General features: G+C 39.4%; 2 protein-coding genes and 1 non-coding gene across 4 annotated transcripts in view; 2 read left to right on the forward strand and 1 right to left on the reverse strand.

The window, feature by feature from the left end:
* pdzd8 (PDZ domain containing 8) overlaps positions 1 to 2,232 on the reverse strand; it is a 69,975-nt gene extending 67,743 nt beyond the window's left edge. For both annotated transcript variants that reach the window (XM_051646510.1, XM_051646508.1), the window contains exon 1: positions 685 to 2,232. In XM_051646510.1, the coding sequence (XP_051502470.1) occupies positions 685 to 1,574 (890 nt within the window). In that variant the 5' untranslated portion in view covers positions 1,575 to 2,232. The remainder of the gene's footprint in view (positions 1 to 684) is intronic.
* Positions 2,233 to 8,456: 6,224 nt separating this feature from the next.
* trnal-caa (transfer RNA leucine (anticodon CAA)) lies at positions 8,457 to 8,566 on the forward strand. Its single transcript has 2 exons — positions 8,457 to 8,494; positions 8,521 to 8,566. It is a non-coding gene; the product is annotated as a tRNA-Leu (tRNA).
* A 158-nt stretch (positions 8,567 to 8,724) lies between these two features.
* On the forward strand, positions 8,725 to 14,342 carry pex13 (peroxisomal biogenesis factor 13). The gene is made up of 4 exons (XM_051647144.1): positions 8,725 to 8,925; positions 9,384 to 10,099; positions 11,281 to 11,403; positions 13,238 to 14,342. The coding sequence occupies exons 1-4, from the start codon at positions 8,855 to 8,857 to the stop codon at positions 13,597 to 13,599; spliced, it is 1,272 nt and encodes a 423-aa protein (XP_051503104.1). The 5' UTR covers positions 8,725 to 8,854; the 3' UTR covers positions 13,600 to 14,342.
* Positions 14,343 to 16,522: the final 2,180 nt, after the last annotated feature.

Genomic DNA, 16,522 nt, shown 5'->3' on the forward strand with positions numbered 1-16,522 from the left:
TGTGTTCACGTCGTATCAGAATCACTGTAATTACGAGCTGTTCACCTCATGAGAACTCAGAAATTGTTTGTGTTATGGCATCACGCATAATGCCAAAACAGCTAAATATTTATCACACCTAATTCACCTCTGTATGTTCTTGCAAAGTGATTAAGAAAAAAGAAAGCAGAGCACTCCAAGTAACATGTTCACTACCTTTAACTGTTGGGCCGCTGCCATATTGGTTCTTTTTGCATGACTTCACGACTGTCAATCTGTAACTTCTATAGAATTCTGAGTTTACAACTTGTAATTACCCGTTTTTCGGTTCTACGAAGATCTGAATGCTTTTTAAAAGTCGGAATCTCGAGATTACGGCAATTCCGATATGACCTGAACACACCATAAGCAAGCAGCGTTTGGCTTGTCATGTGACCCTAACATGGCAGCCCCCATGAGGGGACCCTCTCCATGCAGAATAAAACAGCTTTTATAAGGTTACTGATATGACTGGAGTCCTCATCTCAAGTGAGTGGTCATGATTTTATACATATGTTTCATAATAACTATTCATTTCTTTAAGACTCAAACTTTTCTAACCAGGAACAGATTACTGAGTGCATCTTTAATTGACCGGCTGAACTTAAATGACATGTCAAAAGAAAGGGACGGACAAGTGATGTTGCAATCTACTGCAGCTGTTACCTTATTTTGTAATTTGGTAACGTGTGCTTCTTCTTGATGACTCTCTTGAGCTGGTTCACTATGATAGAGGTAAGCTGGGGCAGAGGACGACCCTCAAACTGAGACTTCACCTCGAAGTCTATGAGCGGGTCCTCCATGAAGGAGAAGGACCAGTGCGTGAAAGGCATGCGGGTGAACTGCAGTTTCAGCCGGCCGACCACCCGGGTCATCTTCACAAACAGATAAGCCGATTTGCCGAATACTAAATCAACATCGATGGCCAAATGAAAGCCGCCGTTATATTCCAAGTCCACATCAAAGTTCAGCTCCTCTGGCATGTTGTCTTCATTGAGAGCCACAGGCTTCATGAGTTTGGCTGTTTTGAAGACGGGCACCGAGTTGCCCAGGGAGATATCCCGCAGACTGAGCCCCTCCAGCAGGCGCCCGGCGGTCTTGGTTTGGAGGAGCTCTTCGAACTCTACCTTGATCTTTTTGGTGATCCAGTGCCTGACCACTGGGGTGTCGCGGAGCTCTCGAAATAAAAACAAAATGATTGCGTTGAGGAAATCGCATGTCTCCGCTTTGGAAGTGTGAAGAGGATCGCTCTGGGAAGGCGGTGGCGAGAGCGGTTGTTGTTTGGGGCTGCTGCCGGAGACAGTGGGTTCTTGCTGTTTGGCAGAAGCGGGCTCTGGTTGTTTGGAGGCAGCGGATGTGATGTCTTGCTGTTGTTGCTGCGTTGCATCGGCTTGTTGATTACTAAAGTAATCCTTCAGTGCAGGATCAGGAACTGCTTTGACATACTGCACTGTCCTCGCGACAGGCTTGGGGCTCCTCTGGTATACCAGGAAGAGCTGCAAAAGCAGCGTGACGATGGCCCCAGAAACGGCAGAAATTAATATCAGGTATATCATCTTTGCCCCCGGATCCCCGCTGCGGTGCGCGCGTTAAAGTGTACTCATGTTCCGCTGTCAGCCCAATTAAACAAAAGCTAGTTCCACCTGGCCGCTCACAAAGCTGCCATATCATCTGCTTCTTTCCTGGGCTTCGGAAACTGCTGCTGATTGGTTGGACGTAATACGGCGTCAACGCGCTGGAGTCGTGCGTCATTACGACATCTGCAGGGCTGTCACCGTATAGCTGTGAGCGCGACACTCAAGGAACAAGGCTGCACTTTGGTTGAGATGAATGGGCTGCAAGAATCTTAATTACGTTCAATTAAATTGGGATTTTTTGACTCCTACCTGTTTTTATTATCTAATCTGAATTTTTGCAAAACACAATGGTGACAAAAAAAATCTACAGTAAAAATGTTTATTTAAAAAATAATAATAATAATATATACAGTATATATTTTATTATTATTTTTATTATTATTTTATATTTATTTTTGGTGATGCACAGTCATTGCATCAAACATTTTGGATATAATATTGTTTACTGCTAATATCTGTTTATTTACCACGTAAAGTCTTTAAAATAATAAAAATAAGTTATTTCAATCTATTGAAAGTCTGTTTGCCAGAATCCAATAGTTCAAACTTCAAAAGGGCAGCCCTATTGCACAGTGGTGTGCAGGCGATGTATTGCGCATGCTATATTCAGCTCTGCAAATATAATATTTCACATGCATAATAAAAGTGGACAGGGACACTTTTCAATTATTTAAACAGTAATAAACTCTCTCAGAGTCTAATCGGCTCAAAAACACATTTTCTCGCAGCGAGGGAACTGCTTCTGTGGACCGTGTGTTCTCAGCCAACAGCAATGAATTTATTAAACCACTGGCCATTAACTTGATTGAAACAATTAATCCCAACGTTGTCTGGCAGCAATGGTCTCTCATATATCCTGTTTGATCTTTATCAACTCATGTTTCACAAGTGCTCGAAATCTGATCTATTTCAGTCCAGAGACACACATTTATAATAGATTACAATAGCTGTAAAGTGGAAACTCAACAGCGCCATCATGTGTAATAGAATCAGAATCAAAATGAGCTTTATTGCCAAGTATGCTTACACATACAAGAAATTTGTCTTGGTGACAGAAGCTTCCAGTGCACAAACAATGCAACAATACAACATCAAGACAGAGTTAATACAAAAATAGAATAAAAATAAAAAGCAAATAGAAAATATAAGTATATACAGAAATACACAATAAGACATATATATATATATATATATATATATATATATATATATATATATATATATATATATATATATATGTGTGTGTGTGTGTGTGTGTGTGTGTGTGTGTGTGTGTGTGTGTGTGGATATACACTGGCAGCCAAAAGTTTGGAATAATGTACAGATTCTGCTGTTTCGGAAGGAAACTGGTACTTCTATTTACCAAAGTGGCATTCAACTGATTACAAAGTATAGTCAGGACATTACTGATGTAAAAAAAAAACAGCACCATCACTATTTGAAAAAAGTAATTTTTGATAAAATCTAGACAGGCCCCATTTCAAGCAGCCATCACTCCAGTGCCTTATCCTTGAGTAATCATGCTAAATTGCTAATTTGGTACTAGAAAATCACTTGCAATTATATCAAACACAGTTGAAAGCTATTTGGCTCTAACAAGGACAGAAAGAGATGTTGAAGGCCAGATGTACAACTAAACAAGAGGATAAGTACATCAGAGTCTCTAGTTTGAGAAATAGACGCCTCACATGTCCTCAGCTGACAGCTTCATTGAATTCTACCCGCTCAACACCAGTTTCATGTACAACAGTAAAGAGAAGACTCAGGGGTGCAGACCTTGTGGGAAGAATTGCAAAGAAACAAACACTTTTGAAACAGAAAATCAAAAAGAAAAGGTTAGATAGGGCAAAGAAACACAGACATTGGACAACAGATAATTGGAAAAGAGTTTTATAGATCTTAACTCCACTGAGCTTTTGTGGGATCAGCTAGACTGTAAGGTGCGTGAGAAGTGCCCGACAAGACAAGTGCTAAAGGAAGTGTGGGGTGAAATGTCACCTGAGTATCTGGACAAACTGACAGCTAGAATGCCAAGGATCTGCAAAGCTGTTATTGCTGTACGTGGAGGATTTTTAGATGAGAACCCTTTGAAGTATTTTAAGAAGTTCTGAAAAATAAATATATATATATATATATATAATTGTAATAGTAATTTTTCATGATATTAATGTCCTGATTATACATTGTGATCAGCTGAATGCTACTCTGGTAATTAAAATACCAATTTCTTTCCATAAGAGCAAAATCTGAAAATTATTCCAAACTTTTGGCCACCAGTGTATGTGTATATATATATATATATATATATATATATATATATATATATATATATATATATATATATATATATACAAATACAAATCTGTTACATACAGATAGTGCAAGGGAATGTAATGGCAGAAACATTAGGATATGTAGGATACATATAAATAGACTAAGCTGTGTATTGCACATAATTATTGCTCGATTGGGGCAGTTTTAATTGTTCATGAGATAGATAGCCTGAGGGAAACAGCTGTTCTTGTGCCTGATGGTTCTGGTTCTCAGTGCTCTGTAGTGCCGGCCAGAAGACCACAATTCAAAAAGGTAGTAGGCTGGGTGAATGGGATCCAGAGTGATTTTTCCAGCTCTTTTCCTCACTCTGGAAGTGTACAGTTCTTGAAGAGAGGGCAGGAGGCAACCAATAATCCACTCAGCAGTCCGAATTGTCCTTTGTAGTGTTCTGATGTCCAATTTCATAGCCGAACCAAACCAGACAGTTACTGAAGTGCAGAGGACAGATTCAATGACTGCTGAGTAGAACTGTATCAGCAGCGTCTGTGGCAGGTTGAACTTCCTCAACTGGTGAAGAAAGTACAACCTCTGCTGGGCCTTTTTCTCAATGTGGGTCTCCCACTTCAGGTCCTGTGAGATGGTAGAGCCCAGGAACCTGAATGATTCCACTGCTGCCACAGTGCTGTTCAGAATGGTGAGTGGGGTCAATGTTGGGGTGTTCCTCTTAAAGTCCACTATCATCTCCACAGGTTTTTTTGACTGCACCAGACAGTCAGCTGTTCAACCTCCCTTCAGTATGCAGACTCAACATCATCATGGATGAGCCGATGACAGTAGTGTCGTCTGCAAAACTTTAGGAGCTTGATAGAGGGGTCCTTGGTGGTGCAGTCATTTGTGTACAGGGAGAAGAGTAGTGGGGAGAGCACACGTCCCTGGGGGGGTACCAGTGCTGATCGTACAGGTGCTGGAAGCGAATTTCCCCAGTCTCACTAACTGCTGCCTTTCTGTCAGAAAGCTGGTGATCCACTGACAGATAGAGGTGGGAAGAGAGTTTTGTCCAGAGAATAGCTGGAATGATGGTGTTGAAAGCCAAACTTAAGTCCACAAAAAAGATCCTTGCATATGTCCCTGGTCTGTCCAGATGTTGCAGGATATGATGCAATCCCATGTTGACTGCATCATCCACAGACCTGTTTGCTCGATAAGCAAATTGATGGGGATCCAAAAAGGGTCCAGTTATGTCCTTCTGGTGGGCCAACAATAGTCTCTCAAATTACTTCATGACCACAGACATCACAGCGATGGGTCTGTAGTCATTAAGTCCTGTGACTTTGGGTTTCTTTGGGACAGAGAAGATGGTGGATTATTTGAAGCAGCAGGGAACTTCACACTGCTCCCGTGATCTGTTGAAGGTCTGTGAAGATGGGGGCCAGCTGGTCAGCACAGGATTTTAGACTAAGTGGGTGAAATACTGTCTGGGCCCTGTACTTTCCTTGTCTTTTGTTTCTGGAAGACCCGGCACACATACTCTTCACAGATCTTAAGTGCAGGTTGAGTAGCAAGAGGAGGGAGGAGGGTGGTTGCAGGAGGTGTTGATGTTTGTGTGAGGTGAAGGTCAGAATGGGTGTGGGGTGTGAGACTGGGCTTTTCAAATCTACAGTAAAACATATTCAGGTCGTCAGCCAGTTGTTGATTCCCTACAGAGTTGGAGGATGGTGTCTTGTAGTTAGTAATGTCTTTCAGGTCACTCCAAACTGATGCAGGGTCATTAGCTGAAAACTTGCTTTTCAGCTTCTCAGAGTAGCTTCTTTTAGCCACTCTAATCTCCTTTGTCAGTGTGTTTCTGGCCTGACTGTACAAGATTTTATCCCCACTTCTGTAAGCATCCTCTTTGGCCTGATGAAGCTGCCTGAGTTTTGCTGTAAACCATGGTTTGTCATTGTTGAATGTTAAATAAGTCCTAGTAGGAACGCACATATCCTCACAGAAACTGATATATGATGTCACAGTATCTGTGAGCTCGTCCAGTTTGGTGTCTGCAGCTTAAAAAACACTCCAATCAGTGCAGTCAAAGCAGGCTTGGTGTTCCAACTCTGCTTCATTGGTTCATTCTTTACAGTCCTTACTACAGGTTTAGCTGATTTTAGTTTCTTCCTGTAAGTCAGAAGAAGATGAACCAGACCATGATCAGAGAGTCCCAAAGCTGCTCTGGGGACAAAGCGATATGCATCCTTTAATGTTGTGTAGCAGTGATCCAGTATATTTCTGTCTCTGATGGGGTTTGAAATGTGCTGTCTGTATTTTGGCAGTTCACGGTGAGGTTGGCTTTGTTAAAATTGCTGAGAATAATAATAAGTGAGTCCGAATATTGTTGTTCCGTGTCTGTGATCTGATCATCAAGCTGTTGCAGCTCTGCGCTTGTGGAGGAATATAAACACTCACCAGAATAAACAAGGAAAACTCCCACAGTCAGTAAAAAGGCTTACAGTTGATAAAGAGACAGTTGATAAAGACAGCACATCTTCTTTAACGTTGTTACATCTGTACACCAACTTTAATTGATTTTAAAAGCATGTTCCACTGCCTCTCATTTTCCCAGATAACTCCACGATGGTATCTGCTCTGAACAGCTGGAAGCCTGGCAGATGTAACACGCTGTCTGGAATGGCTTCACTCAGCCAGGTTTCTGTGAAGCACAAGGCAGCAGAGTTTGAAAAGTCCTTGTTTATACGGGTGAGGAGATGTAGTTCATCCGTTTTGTTAGGGAGAGAGAGGAGATTTGCCAGATGAATACTCGGCAGCGCTGTTCGGAAGCCATGCTGACGGAGCTTGACTAGCGCACTGGCTCGCTTCCCTCACTTGCATCTCATAGCGCACTTGAACAACACAGCTGCGCCTCCGAATAAAATGTCCAGCAAAACATCCAAATAGTCAAAAACCAGGAAAAGATTGTTTGGTCTGTGCTGCCGAATGTTCAGCAGTTCATCCCTGGTAAAACTGATTGGGAAAGAAAATTACTAAACAGAGGACAAACAAACAAAAACAACAAAAGAATTGGAGAGCTCCACACCGAGGCAGCCATCCACGACACCATTTTGTAATCAAATAAAAAAGATAATATAGAAAAGATAATGCCTCAAATTATGACAATAATAGTAGAGTAGACAGAGTACAGTTGTAACACTTTTTGCTACAATGCACAAATACTGAACAGAATAAACTTGTAATTTTTTCACATGAGATGCCTTTATCTGTCATTTTTAATGTGCTAAATAAGCCATTAGGCCTAACTTAACTTTACACATTTTTATACACTATGATTGTTTTCAAATATTTCTAATGCTTGCATCCTGTATGTACCGATTCTAACACATCAGCTAGAAATAATCCATTCAGCCGAGTTACTGACAAGCGGCATCTCCCATCAGAAATGTTTGCATCTGTTTAAATACATTCACCTTCTTCTGTGGTGCAACTGAATGTGCATTGGGTCAGCAGCATCACAGACCTTGGTTTGTGTACCAGTAATCATATTAACATAATTAATGATGGGTGCCATTTGAAAATTCCATTTTCCCTCTAAGATTACAATTTTACTCCAACGGTTAGTTTTTGGGTTGGGGTTGATGGTCAGGATTAATAAAATATGCATTCCTCTTCACACATCATTGACAACTAAAAACAACTTGCTTCTGTCAGCCCTGTCTGGACATTTCACCCAGAAACTGGAGCTCATACATGCCCTTACATTCAAAAACACTTCCTGCTTAGGCCACTGGGGGGCAGAAGTAAGAATTTCGGTAGGCACAGACCGATTTTAGCTAAAGAACTTTCGAGCTTCAATCGCTGAACTCACACTGAGATTAAGCTGTTTCAGTTGGTTACATTTTTTAAGGGAAACCCCCTACAACAGGATCCACAACATGTGTTTAAGTGTTCCTAACTTTCAGAGCACTAAACTGAGAGGTAGCTATCCAAAATGTTCTGCGTTTTCTCTAACCTGATCTTCAAATGCCCCCTGACTCCCCAGCTAGGGTCGTCCCCAATTTTTCTTGGCCATTTCCACCACTTAACTGTAGTTGAACATTAGAAATATGCAAACATAGGAAACAAACAAACAAATCAACAAATAACTGCTAAAACCATTCTTAAAAGGTGCATTGTGAGACACCAAAGAGGGTCTTCTAATTTCTCATTCTAATTTTGCTGGTATTAGAAATGAAATTATTTTCTGTATGAAATTCAAATTCATTGCCTGTTCATGTGAAGATTCTGCAATTGACAGATAGAATTTTTCTTAGCTCTTAAAACTTGACAAACAAGAATTTGACAAGACCCCAACCAAAACATAATCTAAAAGTTGTTTTTTAGAGAGACTTGTGAATAAATAATGTTAACGTAAAAAAAAAAAAATATTCAATTTATTTTGGACAATATGCATGGGTATAACCAACATCACTTAACCTATTCCCACGAGTTACAGTTTTTCTCTCGTGATAATGCTCATTACCGCCAATGATTTTCTAAGTCAGAATGGCCGAGCGGTCTAAGGCGCCAGACTCAAGGTTTCATCCTTCTCGGATACAGAGATTTCTGGTCTCCGAATGGAGGCGTGGGTTCAAATCCCACTTCTGACAAGTGGCTTTTAGATTATCAAGACTGAAACTACAATACTACATGCAATAAATTTACAATGCATTATGTGTGAGAAAATGTAAAATCTCCAATATAGAAGGCATTCGGAAAGTGTAAAGAAATGAGCACAATGCTATCAATGTTAAGAACCGTGACGATAGATTGCTTTGGTCTCGTACCTACTGTCAGTCAGATCGAGGTAAAAGCTCGATTGCTTTAGTCTGGAAGTGTGAGTTCGTTTGTCTTCCTAGCGTTTGGAGCAGGCCGACTTTGGTCTGGAAAATAAAATAATGGCTCAGCCTCCGCCAAAACCGTGGGAAAGGCGAATCCCTGGAACTATAACTGCACCACTGAACTATCGGTTCGTAAAGTAACTTCGTTCTAATATAGTGACTGTGCACGTATGCTAGCCAACTTGTTAGCTATCGAACGAACCAAACACAAACTCAGATCAAATGTACTTGACAAATTGCTTTATTATATTGTTATTGTTTTATTGTAATATCTGTACGTATCTATGCATATCCTTGTGATGCAGAGAGGAATACTATTAAGTTGAGCTCATGAAGTTGTGCTGTTTATGTTATGTAAACTAGCAAGCTCGTGCACGAGCATGCTAGTTAGTATTTGCATGTGAGTGTCAAAGTTCAGTGACCACAGTTTTTCAAACTTCACACATTCTCACCCATGTTGTTGCTTAACTGCCTTTAATTTTAGACTAGGAAGTTAGTGAAAACTGTGGAACTGTGTATATAGTATTGTGTTTTTATTTAGATATTGCATTTGATTTGACAGTTCATTTTGTTTTCCTATATCTAGCTCTACTGACTTTGGATCAGCAGCACAGAGTGGGCCACCCGTGTCTGGTCCTCCGGTTCTAACACGTGTTGCACCACCCATCCCTCCAAGACCTGTCCAACAAGCATACCGTCCTACCTATAGCTCTTTTTCCTCCTCATACAGTCCTTATGGCAGCTCCATCTATGGGGGGTACAGCCCCTACAGTTGCAGTGGTTATGGAGTTGGAGGCGGCCTTGGTTATAACCGTTACCAAACAGACGATGTCCCACCCAGCCGGTTTGTCCAGCAGGCAGAGGAGAGCAGCCGGGGAGCGTTTCAGTCTATTGAGAGCATTGTCCACGCTTTCTCATCAGTCAGCATGATGATGGATGCTACATTCTCTGCTGTCTATAACAGCTTCCGTGCGGTACTAGATGTGGCCAATCACTTCTCTCGCATGCGCGTTCATTTCACAAAAGTGTTGTCCGCATTCGCCCTTGTTAGGACCCTTCGATACCTATATCGCAGACTACAGAGGCTGCTGGGATTGCGTCAGGATTCGGAGGTTGATGACTTGTGGGTGGATAGCGCGGCCTCCTCTGTGGTGTCGGCTCCAGGAACCAGGGATGCAGGGATAGATGACCCCAGAGTGAATTCTGTCAAATCATGGCCCATTTTCTTGTTTTTTGCTGTAGTTCTTGGAGGGCCGTATTTGATCTGGAGGCTTTTGAGATCTGAGGGTCATGAGGAAAATGGTGAGATATTGTCCAGTACTTTGTTGGCCCATCTATTAATTTAGTCATTTCACTACCCAGATCTTTTCCCTCTGTTTTTTGTCTGTTCTCATGCCTCCTTATTGGTCTGACAAGCTGTGAGTCTTATTGTGTAACTTTATTATATTTTGTGTGTGCCAATGGCAAAACACTTGATATTCACTTCATGTAGTCATGTAGTCAATCTTCACTTACACCCTGACAGCATGAATTACAATGCACCAATACAGAAACCCCCCTGAATGAAACATTTATACTACTTCAGAGTCACTGAATTTGAGTCACTAGAACAGTCATTCTTGAGTCACAAGAATTTCACACACCATTGCACTTGTGTATATGGCTGTGTGACAATAAAGTGATTTGATTTGATTTGATTTAAGTCATTCTTTTGGTCAGTCATCCAGAAACCCTGCATATCTTCAAAGCAGTGCACAATAGAAAATGTACTTAAAGGGATAATTCACCCAAAAATAAAAATTCTCTCATAATTTACTCACCCTCATGTATCTTCAGCAGAATACAAACAATGATTTTTAGAAGAATATCTCCGCTCTGTAGGTCCTTAAAATGCAAGTGAATGGTGATGAGACCTTTGTTGCTCCAAAAATCACATTAAGGAAATGTAGAAGTTATCCATAATAGTCCAGTAGTTAAATCCATATTGTCAGAATGAATATAATAGGTTTGGGTGAGAAACAGATCAAAATTTAAGTCCATATTTACTCTAAATCTCCACTTTCACTTTTGCATCTGAAAGTCACATGTGGTGCCTGTTTAGTTTCACTTTCATACCTCAAAGTGAAAGTTAAAGTGGAGATTTAGAGTAAAAAAGGACTTAAATATTGTTCTGTTTCTCACCCATACCTATTATATCATTTCTAAAGATATGGATTTGAACACTGCAGACATATTGATTACTTTTCTGTTTCCTTTATGTGATTTTTGGAGATACAAAGGTCTGATCACCATTCATTTGCATTGTATGGACCTACAGAGCTGAGATACTTTTCTAAAAATGTTCGTTTGTGTTCTTCTGAAGAAAGTCCTGCGCATCTGGGATGGCATGTGGGTGAGTAAATGATGAGTAAATTTTCATTTTTGGGTTCCCTTTAATTGTGCTTGATGGAAACATTGAGGAATGTGTGTGTTCTTTGTTGTAGCCAGTAACTGGGCAAGTGGGGAAGATGATCATGTGGTTGCACGAGCTGAGTACGACTTCACAGCTGCGTCTGAGGAGGAGATCTCACTACAGGCTGGAGACATGCTTAATCTGGCCCCTAAAGGTTAGAGAACATCACATATTCTCACCATGATCAGTGGGCAAAAAGTGTAGTTAAGCATTGAGCAGGGTGTAAACACTGGCTGGAAATCAGGGCTAATTGAAAAAATAAAAACAAAACAACAGTACAGTTTGGATTGTGTCACAAATAGGGGTGGGAGAAAAAATCAATTTTACAGTGCATCATGATTTTCTCTCCAATGATTCTGAATTGATTCTCAAAAATTTAGAATCGATTCTGAGTTCAATTTAAACCATGGCAGTGCAGTAGCGCTTAAAGCCTGGTTTATACTCTATGCAGCTGTTGCCTGGCCTTCATGTGCACATGCCAATTTTTGTAACTTTTTGCATGGTTCGTGTGCAGAGCTTCAATCTCATTGGACGAATTTGAAGAAAGGGGCAGGGCAGATGTACCTGTGCTTTTGAGGCAGTGTAAAACTACTGCAAATAATGTTAAAAGAACAATATTTTCACTGTGAAAAAACCTGTTGCAGTTGTTCTTGTTCAGAAAGACAAGTAAGCCTTTTTATCCACTACGTTTTTTGTATAATTAATTAAAAGGTCTAAACAATACACTAAAGTTTGGTTTACTTTATATTAAACTGATAAGTTTCTGGTCTCGAGAAGCAATGTAAAACTAGCGATCCAGAAGGAGAACAACAACCATTTAAGTTTTTTTTGGAGTTAACATTAATTTCAGACAGACAGACAGTTTAAATATCCTACAACTGGTTGTTAAGTGTTTTTGTTTTGTTCAACTCTTTCATATGAGTAGCAAACATGAAATATTATTAAAATACCTCCCTGGCTAGGTAAATGTAAAGTTAAGCAAAGCACTTATTCACTGCTGTTTCTTGCATGCTTGCATGCTTGCTGTCGTTTGGAGAAGAGTGCAACCGTATAAATGCCTCGGGACACTGAGAGCTGCATGCACAGCACACGCTGCAGTACCAGGTTAAAGGAATGTTCCGGGTTCTATACAAGTTCAGCTCAATCGACAGCATTTGTGGCATAATGTTGATTACCACAAAAATTAATTTTGACTCATCCCTCCTATTTTTAAAAAAAAAAAAGCAAAACTTATTTAAAAAAAGTATAAACAAGGCTTATATGCACGCCAGAGACAGAGTAAGATGGTAGAAACACGCATATACTGAAGCTAAGTGCACACTACAGAACCGATCGCAGACTAGTTGTATCAACCACATGATCGTCGTCCCCGACTGAAATTACGATCCCGAAATTCATCCATAAACTCACGCACATGGCAACGGGAGAGTTTATTTGTGATAATACGTCAACAAACAACATGAAAGATGGGCTTGTGCCCATTATTGCACTGATTTGCACAGCAAGGGAAAAAAACAGCTGAAAATAATGATGAAACCACGGTTCGGGTGATGTTTTTATTTATCAAATTATTTTTCATCTCCTGCTTCCCAGTGCCTTTCTCTCTTCCTGTGCTCTCTATTTCTAAATTAATTCTAAATGAATAATTGAATACTATTTAATATGGAGTGTGTTTATTATTAAAAAAAATTGGAGGACAAGATGAATTGTGATGCATCGAGAATCTTTTTGTTATTGAATCGTTACCCTTTGAATCGAAATGGCATCATGAGGACAGTGAAGATTCACACCTAGTCACAAATCCTTTTTTCTATTAGTACTGCTAATCAGATTGAACTGTGTAAGTTTAAACATTTGTAATATTTTATATTTAACTGATGTTAAGCACAGTGTTAAGAAAAATTTTCTCAAACGGTGTATATTTTGTCCTTGGTACTGACAGCAATGATTTACTACTTGTACACAATATATTTCACTCTTATTTTCAGAACAACAGCCCAGAGTGCGTGGCTGGCTGTTGGCTAGCGTAGACGGGCAGACCACTGGCCTTGTCCCTGCCAACTACGTCAAAGTGTTGGGCCGAAGAAGAGGCAGAAAGCATGCAGAATTAGATAGGCTGGCACAGGCCCAGCAAACTGCTCAGAACTTTCCAGCGCCCCAAATTGGCCTGGCTACAGCCTCTGCTCGGTCTCCCAGCTCCAGGCTGGCTGTCCCAAGCGCTTCAGACCATGATGAGCTACTGGAGTCTCTGTATGGGGATACACAAGGCCCTCACACTGTCCTCGAGGTGCAACCTTCTACAAAAAACAGTAATAGTGTAGTGATAACTTCGGAAAAGATAGACTTATAACCTGTATGTGTGGGAAGGCACATGTGCGTATATATGTGTGAGCTTAGTTGGAGAAAAACACTGTATAACCCTCTATACAACTTGGTCTGACAACTGAAAGAAGGAGAGGAGCTGATCAAATGTGCAGGCCTTGAAGGGTAGTTAAAGAGTCACACTAAGCTCCCTGATAATCAGTGGAATGTATCATTTGAACAGCACAGCTGAGCAGTGAATTAAGTGATTTCAGTCAACTGAAAGGTTCACAGCCTTTATTAGTAAGCATTAAAAGTTTCTTCCTCCAACAAAAGGTTGTGTAGTTCAACATTTTAGACTGTCAATTTGTTAATACGGGCCTATTAAATTATTCTGAATAATAACTTGGCAAAATGGATTTCATTCATTTGAATATGTTTACATCAAAATTATATATAGTTAATGCATTTGATTAGATTTAATTGGAAAATAACAGTTAATGTGCACTCTCAGATCAATAAAAATACAATATTACAAATTCTATTGAAGGGGAAATTTCACAATAAGAGAATACTATCCCCATTCTAATGTAAGAGTTTTAGGTATTTTACATCATCCTGTAATGTTGTATTTAATGTGTCCTTTTTTTTAAGGTGTTATGCCATCATTATCATGGCATGGTTTGTGCATTTGTCTGTGTTCAAGCTTGTTTGTTCTCTCTTACAGTGAATGCAATGCGCAATTATGTAAATATAGGCAATTATTTTGTCAGTAAAACTTCAAGAAATTTGTTTCTGTTGTGATGTTTTTTTATTGTTTTACTTGTATTAATAATACAGAATCATATACAGTTGCAATCAAAATGATTCAACCCCCCCTGATCAGCAATACATTCTGGTGATGTGAATTAAAACACATCAACTAAAACCTCAGTAAACAGTCAAAGTAAGTTTTTAAAACACATTTGAGTGATTTTGAGAACAAAGAGTTCAGTTTACCCAAATTTTAAATAAAAAAATAACTAATTCTCTCCACAAATGTCATGTCAAAAATATGCAACCCCCAAAGTCAATCATTTGTGGAGCATCCTTAATAACAGCAATTAAATGTTTCAGGTAAGTGTTCTCAGGCTTCGGACACCTCTCTTTTAGAATTTTTACACATTTCTCATGAGCAAAAGCTTCCAGTTCATTGACATTTTTTGGTTTCTGTGCTACCACTGCTTCCTTGAAATCCCAACAAAGGTTTGCAATGGGATTTTATTGATGGACTGAAAGGGCCATTTAAGGACATTCCATGACCTATCCCTGAACCAGATTTTGGAGAACTTGGATGTATCCTTGGTGTTATTGTCTTGCTTGAAATCCAGTGATCACCAAGCTTCAATTTACACACTGAAGGCATCACATTTTTCATGCCAAAATGGCCTGATACCTGATTACATGGTGTCAGTCACATAGTCAGGATAGCCGTTTCCTGCAGCCACAAAACACCCCCATAACAGGACTGACCCACCTCCATGCTTGACTGTGGGGATGGTGTCGTTCTTGTCATCACCTTGTCATCTTACTCCAGACGTACTGCTGACCCATGGGTCTAAAACTCATTTTCATTTTAGTGTCATATGTCTATAAAACCTTCTTCCAGGACTCCACAGGTCTTTCCACTTCTTGAATATTTTAGTCAACATTTCCCTTGGTGAAGTTGTGCTTTCTTCCACACCCCAAGAAGGTTGCTGTTGTACCATATTTAAAAAATGTATGAATGGTGCTACCAGCTTTGTCTATTGGAAATTGAAGTGCCGTGGAAATGTACTTTTAGCCATGACTTTTCTTGTGTAATGAAATAATCTCCTCTATTAGCTTTTGAGACATCTTATTTTTAATTGCATTTTTTGCATAGAAATACATGTTTGCTTACAATGCTAAACTTACATTTTAAAACTTAAATAAGTGCCATTGCAGACTGATGACTTAATTTTGTTTTAAAACAATTACTTGTGTAGCCTTACATATTTAAGAAACAGCTACATAAATAGGGGTTGAATAATTATGACATGGCTGTATTTTTAAAAAATCTATGACTTTGAATGTGTCACTCAACTGATATAGATGTAAAGTTAAAAAATGCTGGGTCATCAGAAAAGCTTACCTTTGTAAATCCATAACTGTCTTGGGGGGGGGGGGGGCGGGGTTGAATAATTTCACAATGACAAAAATGCTTAACTAAACTGTGCTTATAAAATCATGAGAATATAAAGTGCATACATTTTGATTAGGCGTTTTTGTCAACTAAAAAGCCATAATCTGGTCAGTAGTTTTAGATTATGAAGTTTCTTGATGACTCGCTGTCAAATCCAATCACTTTGTCACTTCAAAATGTACACACGTGTAATGAGAGAAAAACTTGGGTGTGTGGTCCACACATTGCGGTTATAAAGATATAAAAGAATGATTACACAATGTACTTAATAACAATATACAAAACACTTAATATACACATAATTTATTATACTGTTTTTTGAAAATGTGGTCTTGGAATTACACTGACACCCAGAGGCACGGTTGCAGCATAATTCAAACGCAACAGTTTTCACTAAGGTTATTGTAGAAATTCACTGTTCACACTCAGCCATGATGAATTTAATCCATAAAGTGAAAGTGTACAATAATAGGGTGGTCACTGAGATTAAGCGAGTAGTATTTGGCTGGTCATGTGATCCTAACATGGCAGCCCCCATGAATAAAAACAGCTATTATATGGTTAAATGACTGAAGTGTTCATCTAATGTAAGTGGTCGTGATTTCATAAATATGTTTAAAAATTACTATTTATTTATTTGGAAGTAAACCTTTTTTTAAAGAGGAAACAATTACTGTGTGCATCTTTAAGCAATTCGTCGCATTGACTTTAGAGATTGAACACACGATTTATGTTTTCCTTGCACCGTATTAAAAAGAGCGAAACCAAA

Source organism: Myxocyprinus asiaticus, chromosome 20 (genome assembly GCF_019703515.2).
Source record: "Myxocyprinus asiaticus isolate MX2 ecotype Aquarium Trade chromosome 20, UBuf_Myxa_2, whole genome shotgun sequence".
In the NCBI taxonomy this organism is placed as follows: Eukaryota; Metazoa; Chordata; class Actinopteri; order Cypriniformes; family Catostomidae; genus Myxocyprinus; species Myxocyprinus asiaticus.